At 37.4% G+C, this 8,082-nt stretch overlaps 1 protein-coding gene across 1 annotated transcript; it reads left to right on the top strand.

Moving 5' to 3' along the window:
* Nucleotides 1-1,665: 1,665 nt before the first annotated feature.
* On the top strand, nt 1,666-2,595 carry LOC107868603. The gene has a single exon (XM_016715285.1). It carries the CDS (start codon nt 1,666-1,668, stop codon nt 2,593-2,595), a length of 930 nt encoding a protein of 309 aa, XP_016570771.1.
* The last annotated feature ends 5,487 nt before the right edge of the window (nt 2,596-8,082 follow it).

Here is an 8,082-nt window from a genome sequence, read left to right as displayed (position 1 = left end):
ACTAAAAACAATAATCATATTTGTTAATAAATAGGTTTCCTTACTTTTCTTAAAAATAAGGTGGTGACTCTGTAGGTAAATTCATTCTTTTAAAGTCCATGATGACGTGCTCGTTTTGACCTTAGGTAGAAATAGGGTATGACAGAATGACGACTCTGCTGGGGATGACAACAGGTTCTAACCGTGCTCGACTCGATTTTCAATCGAGGGAGGTATTTTTATATTTTATGTAAATGATTAAATTCTTTACCTATTACACTGCAAATTATATGAATTTGCTCATAAATTCGTTACATTTTTTTTATCATGCTTAGTTTAGGATTTTTATGCTTTATTATGTTATTTATTTTACATATTTTTATATCATGTTATGTGTGAAAGGACGCAAGCCAAATCCAAAATTGAGTTCCTTATTTGTTTGAATAACACTACTTGTTACTGCTTTATCACTTGCATTTTTCTATCGAGTCTTTGGTCGTTCACAATTCACACACTGTGGTACACGCGAGGGGTGTACTACACTCCTCCAAACCTTCTTTGGATTCCTAAGTTTCAGTGTCGGTGCAATTAGGTTAGTGCACCTTCTCGCAAATATTCAGTCCCACTCTTGAACATTTAGGGAAAAATCCTACTCTAGTAATAAGTCATATTGCATATACCTTAGGCAGGACAGTCCAAGGTATTGTCTTCGCAACTAGGAAGCCACCCTTTCGTCAGAAGGTTATGAAACCTTTATGACATATTTTTCTTTAGAACTGATTCAGATAATCCATACATCGAACATTAATGGATTCAGAACAATCAAATTGGCCTTCTTTTACTCTTCCTTCATTCGACATCATTTTCACGTCAATAGACATTAAGTATTACCCAAACTAGCCAACATTTGACATCATTTTCACGAATACAGAGTGTTGTTAAAACTCCACTTCACAAATATCTTTCTCAGAGTCCATGAAAGCTGAGTGTTCTAAAAATGCTTTGCTTCCGTTCAACTTTCTCTTCAAGTCCGCAGATAGGGAATGTCACTAAAAACTCCACCTACATCTAACTTTTTTTTTTATCCAAACTAGAGTGGAATGTCGTCAAGCATTCTTCCGATGTTTGATTCCTATTTCTAGTCAACAGACGTATAATATTATTCAAAACTCTACAATTATTTGACACCCTTCTTCAAAACAATGAATATGGAATATTATTCATCTTTACCCACTTGTAACTCTTTCCAGCCAATGAGCGTAAGGCATTGTCGATACTTTTCCTTCGTTCGATATATCTACCACAAGATCCTCATTCATCAATAACGAGACTTGAGATACTCACTCTTTTAAAGGCATTATTTTAGCCCGCTTCTATCAATTCTTATCTACTAAATAGGCCTCTTTTAGCCGCCCTTGTTGGATACATTCTCTCTTCAAGAAAACTTAAAATTGTTCTGAATCCAAAATATGTCAAAATCTAGATTCATCTATATCAGTTTGTTTGGACGAAGTCCCACCTCTGGCAAAATGAGGCTCCACAATATAAGATACGCTTACTCGACGTTGTCTGAATGTGTTTGTCCATCGACATGAACTAACTCTTAAACTTTCATTTGTGTTTGCTTTATTCCCCGATAGAGGTTGAATGTGTTGATCAATAGATCTAGCCGACTTAAGCTGTATAATGAACACCAATACCGTCGACCCGACCAGAAGTGTTCCAACGCTGGCAAACATATCAGGGATTTTGAAAAGACAAGATAATGCAGATAAGGATGAACGTATTCTTCTTTTAGAGCAACAACTCGAGACGTTAAGAGGAGAACTACACCAAGGAAGGGACCTCGCACATCCATCCGTGGCTACTCAACGACGTCCACCTATTTTTTCATCACTAGAATCTCCAATACCTAAACAATATCAGTCAGCACAACCTCCCTTAACAACTATTGGCTTAACAAATCCATCATCCCCATTCACACCCATCAACTCTCATAGGTTTCCTTATTTCACCCCACATCCCAATGTTGTCACATCTTCTCGTGATATTCAACAAATAAATTATGCTACCTTTCGAGAACTATATATGTCTCCAATATGTGTGACTGAGACACCCACTTTCACCATACCTGCTAAAAGTAGGTTTTTGATGAATTCAAGGACGAAAGAACAAAACGACATAATCGTAAACAAGCTACGTCATCTAAAGCAGGCGATGACAGACCTCCAAGAAACTCAAGTCAACGAGCATTTGGACTATGAAGATTTATGTATCCATCCAGATGTTGATTTGCCAGTCGGGTTCAAGCCACCTAAGTTTTGCTTGTTTAATGAAATCGGTGATCCTCATACTTATTTAAGAGCATATTCTAATAAATTTTTCGGGATTGGCAATAATGAGAAGCTCATAATGAAGTTGTTCATTAGAAGTTTGTCTGGTGAGGCTCTCGCTTGGTACACCAAACAAGACCCTTGTCATTGGCTTAAATGGAGTAACATGGCTAAAGACTTTATGAATCGTTTTAAGTTTAATACAGAAATCGCACCTGATCGACTTTCCCTCATTAGTATACAGAAGAAGCCCTCAGAATCATTCCAGGAATATGCTCGATGATGGAGGTCTGAAGAAAGTAAAGTTCAACCACCAATGGATAAAAGTGAATTGACAAAGTATTTTATCCGCAGTTAAAAGGGTGTTTATTTCGAAAGGATAATGTCCACATTAGGGCAGAAGTTTGCTAACTGTGTCAAAATAGGGAATTTTATTGAAGAGGCGATTAACTCTGGAAATATTAAGTTGGTAAATAACTCGAGCGAGTCTACTCAGTTAGAGTTCATCGAAGGAGCCAAGATGGAGAATGAAGAAGAAGTATCTATTGTGATACCACACCACTCAATACCTGAATCATTCCAGTCACTTCAAAATCCTGATAATGAACTGATACAAATATCGAGTCACAAACTACATCATACCTACAATAACCAACAAAATTACCTTCAACCCCAAGCTTCCGCATACCGAAATCCACCACAACCATGCGTACAAATCAAATTGTCAGTTTATCAAAATCCGACACTTTTTGCACTTAGACAAAATTCGAAGGGTAAGCACAGTCGAAGCCACAAACAATTTGTTGAACCATTGACACATTTGTTTGAAAGATTGAGAGGTGTAAATTTGTTGCAACCCGAGCTTGGGAAGATTCCTAAGCCATTACCTAAATGGTTTGATGAAAGAAAGTGATGTGGTTTTCACTCTGGAGTTCAGAGGCACGACACGGAAGATTATAATAAGTTAAGGCATAGAATTGAGTGCTTGACCAAGGCCTGATTAATCCAATGTGTCGAAGTGCAACCAAATGCAAATATTGATCCAATGCCAAGTCATGAAAATGGAAGAGTGTATATGACATGAGGGACACCATCCTCCACGCCGAGCTGGCAAGGCTTTCATATAAGCCACTCTACAAAGAAGCGCTAACTTTAACGGCAATACGATGGCAATTAATCTAGGTTGATCGACTCAAAAATGGGCAACAGAGTCCTATATTTGAAAGGCATAAGATTACCTTCTAATTATCATGTAACAGAACTACGTTCTGACCTGATTTCTCATGGTGAGATACGTAGCCAACCCTCATCGGGTTCGGTCGTACTTAAGTAGCACAAATCTCTTTTGTAATTGGAACTACGTGTGATCTGATTTCCCTCGGCGGGATCTGTAGGCTGTCTATATAAGGCCCGATCCCTTTATAATACAAAAATCTATTTTCCCTAATGACGAGCCAAACTTGAATGAGACGGTATCCAGAAAACCCGAAATGATCCATCAAGACTATCCCAAGATACGCAGCAAAGAATCGTCGAGAGAATCTCTCCAAGAGACTGGGCAAAATTTTGAAGAACGCTTCAAAAATCAACGAAGGCTAGGACGTTCAACTTGGAAATATTATGATCAAGGTTGATTTGTACCAAACAACGCAAGTCATCATAAAAGTTGCAAGATATCAACAAGAGACAACTTATCTATAATATCGAAGAAATGCACCAAGGGCCAATACCAAAAACACTCCCACCACTTAACCAAAGATCTTCTCTACAAATATTGTTAAAAGATACTATCAATCCAAATGATCCGAAATCACATCAACGATCAGCGCAAGATTGAACACTCGTTATATTAGTCATAAGGAGGCCAACCAAATCTTCAGGTGGCACATGCTTATAAAAGAGCCAAAAGAAAATCCTCGTGAAGAGGAAAAATAATCTATACCTACAATTCCAAGAAGAATTTCCAAAATATTATCAAAAGCATTCAAGCTTGGATTATAACTAATACATCAATCGAGGATATCAGCATTCAATATCTATTGACACGCGAGATAGCATACGCTGGCGTCGAGGATATGTTATGAATCAGCATTTGAATTCCTCAAAAGCATATGATTCAAAGGTACATCTTTAAGTCGTCATTTGAAAGGGAACGACATATGAGATTCCCTTGAAGTTGACAATTTGAGGATCATCTATAAGTCATATATTTGAAATAAGATAGTGTGCAAGATTATCTTTGAGTTGATTGCCCATAGGTCATCTGTAAGACGCAATAACATCCTAACCGGATAGTATGCAAGTTTGCCCAAAATCGATAGTCCGAAGGTTACCCATAAGTAACAACTAAATCCTTACCGGAGAATATGCGAGATTATCAAATTGGTATGTCCAAGGGTTCTCTATAAGTCGCGTCATATCCAAGATCGATTATGTGCAGGATTATCCAAGGACTAACAATTTGACAGACATCTATAAGTCATATTGTGTCTAAGGTCTGATGATGTGCTGGAACACCTGAAAGCTGGCAATTGGAGGGATATCTGTAAATCATCTCTTATCCAAAGTCGGATAATGTGCAGTATTACCTAAAGGCTAGCAATACAAAGAATATCTAGAAGTCTCCTCGTATCCAACATTAAATAATGCATAAGATAATCCAAAGATGGACGATTCAAAGAGAATCTATAAGTTGTATTGATATAAAAGATGCGCAAGACTTATCTGAGATCGTATGCGAAGATGCCCTCAAGATAAGGAGACTATCAATAAGGCGCCCAAGAAATATTCAGAGTTTACGTAGAAAAGACTCGCGCATGTACCCAAGCCTCTTGCTTTCATCAAAACGCAAGTCAGCGAGACTACATATGAAGATAGATACAACGTGTTCACTACTCTTTCGCTCAAAAACATGACATAAATGAACCGACATTTGAGATGTATCTTCGACTCCAACAACTTACAAAAGCATTGCCCAAATTAAGAAATTTTTTGATGTTAATCGTTAGCACAAGAAAAAGCCATAAGATGTTGAAGACTCATACATAAGAGGCACCGCTTCAGTAAATGACCAAATGAGCTTTCCAAAGCAAGCTCATGATTATCACCCTTACCATTCTCCACATACCCACCCTTGTGGCTAAATGTATCTTGATTTGCTTCACACAAAACTACGTTTTGACTTGATAAGTAGGCAGCTTAAGTCAGGCTCGGTCATATCAACAACATAATCTTTTACATCTTTTCAAATTTCATTTATCATCTCAAACCACAACAACCGCGTCACTTTGATGGAAGTCCAAAAGCGAAGATCAAGATGGAGAAAGTTCCCACCAGAAGACATACTAGTTTAAGCACATTATGTGGAGTTAGAAAGTGTCACTACTCCAAATCCCGAATAGATTACTGATTGTCGAAAAATTGAAGGACGAGATAGCTGCTAGGCCGAGTTCTCGACCAACACAAAATCAACATCCCCCCACCAAACTAAGAAACTTTATTTGAACCCAGGTACAACATCGCTACAACAAAGGTTCAAACATCTTAGAAGCCTAAATGTTGCCTCACCATCACAAGCTGAGAATATAGGTATCATCATTTTATCCATAATTATTCCAAGACACTAACGAATCTTCTCGAATCTTGCAGATCATAATAATGCTCAAGGAGGCACGTGTCAAGTATCTTACAACATTTCATCAGAAACTCAATATCACATCTCTATCATAAACCACGAAGCCAGGTTTTATCAATTCATTCGCTAATACTTTCTAACTCTAAAAGAAATTTCTTGATTTTTTGCAGGTCGCATTAAAGGGATATCCACATTAAGACTCGGTCATCAAGTACTAACAGATGTTCACAAAACTGTAACATAACATTGGGCAGTCCGCCCCGAACAACAGGACAGGGCACCCCGCCCCGAATAATAGGACAGGGCAGTCCACCCAAAATAATAGGACAGGGTTGTTCGCCCTGAACAATAGGACAGGGCAGTTCACCTCAAAAAATAAGACAGGGCAGTCCGCCCCAAACAATAGGATAGGGCAGTTTGCCCCGAATGATAGAACAGGGCAAGTCCGCCCCAAACAATAGGACAGGGCACGCCCGCCCCCCACAATAGGGCATATAATGAAACTTTCAGTTCCTCAACAAGCATTTCAGCCGACGGAGGCTATTTATATTTCAGCCGATGGAGGCTATTTACATTCAGCCGACGGAGGCTACTTACATTTCAGCCGGCGAGGCTATTTACATTTTAGCCGGTGGAGGCTATTTAAATTTCAGCCGACGGAGGCTATTTACATTTTAGCAATTGCTCAGCCGATGGAGGTTATTTAAATTTTGGCCGACGGAGAATATTTATATTTCATCAACTACTCAGCCGATGGAGGTTATTTACATTTCAATTACTGCTCAGCCGACGGAGGCTTTTACTTTTAAATAACTACTCAGTTGACGGAAGCTATTTACATTTCAGTTATCACCCCACCAGGCAGATTGCCTTCAAAAATAGATACAATACTAGAACATGCAGTACAACGTGGAACTATTCTCTTAGCAGCAAATTGGGGTGAGTTAGCGGAATGTCAAGGATCCCTAGTTACGTCAGGAATTTTGGCGAAGAAACTCAACTCAACTCGACCCAAAACTCTCATTTTTGTGATCCTTATTAACATTACTCAATGTCGTCTTAATCCGATTCTGGGGCAATCTTTGAAAATTCCCAATCTCCTTTTCCCTCAAAGTTCCCAACAAATATTGCTATCCGACATCTACACATTTCCAACCCCAAACAACCATTCAGGGCTAAGTACACCCGTATCCATTCTATTCGTGCAGAAATTTCTATTATTATCCTCGAAAGAGCCTAGTGTCACCATAATTCTACATTGGGGCAAATTTTGATACTTATCAAAATTTTGTCATGATTCGAACTATAAATGGCCTGATTTCTTGTTAAGTCCGACATATGTAGGCAGCTCAAAAATCGGAGCCCGGCCATAATCTTGCAAATATTTTGTTTTGCTCGAGACAAAATTGGTTACGTCAACATGACTATCCAAAGATTTTCAGATAAATCTTTGTCCACTCAGGGACAACTGTTGACACCCAATTTTGGCTCGCTTTTTTTCTCTAATTAATTTTTTCAATGTTCTTGACCCTGACTAATTTTAAAATTAACTAAGAAATAAGACTCGTATTTTTATCTCTATTTTTATGAATTTTCTAGTTTTCTATCATATTATAAAATATTTTAATATAACTAAATATTTTAACAAATAAAATAAAATATCTTTAGTGATCGCATTCACATTTTTTTTCTAATTTTATTCTTTAGATGATATCGTGACCATATATATTTATACTTTTGTTTTATAAAATATATATTTTATATTTTATTATATTCTTATTTCTACACACACACACACACACACACACACATATATATATATATACACAAATCATTTTAGTAATTTGTATACGTTAAAATTAAAAATAATTTTAGAATATCGAAAAGCATCGATAAAATTAATTTCAGTAGAAAAGAGTATTTGGGCTAGCAATAATCCAATTTTATTTTTTTATTTCGCCCGATCCCAACTCTCATTTTAAAAATTTCAACCAAAAGCCTCAAAATTAGCCCAAACTCAGTACAATTTTTATGTCCGCTTCGTCACTCCGCCTAAACAGATACGACTTAACTCGATTCGGCGATTTATTTTAAAACCCGAAAGGTCCTAAAATGTTCAGTTTTTTTATATATGAT

Source organism: Capsicum annuum, chromosome 4, assembly GCF_002878395.1.
Source record: "Capsicum annuum cultivar UCD-10X-F1 chromosome 4, UCD10Xv1.1, whole genome shotgun sequence".
Classification (NCBI taxonomy): Eukaryota; Viridiplantae; Streptophyta; class Magnoliopsida; order Solanales; family Solanaceae; genus Capsicum; species Capsicum annuum.
The sequence above is the reverse complement of the archived record's forward strand: the minus strand, read 5'-3'. Positions and strand labels throughout refer to the sequence as shown.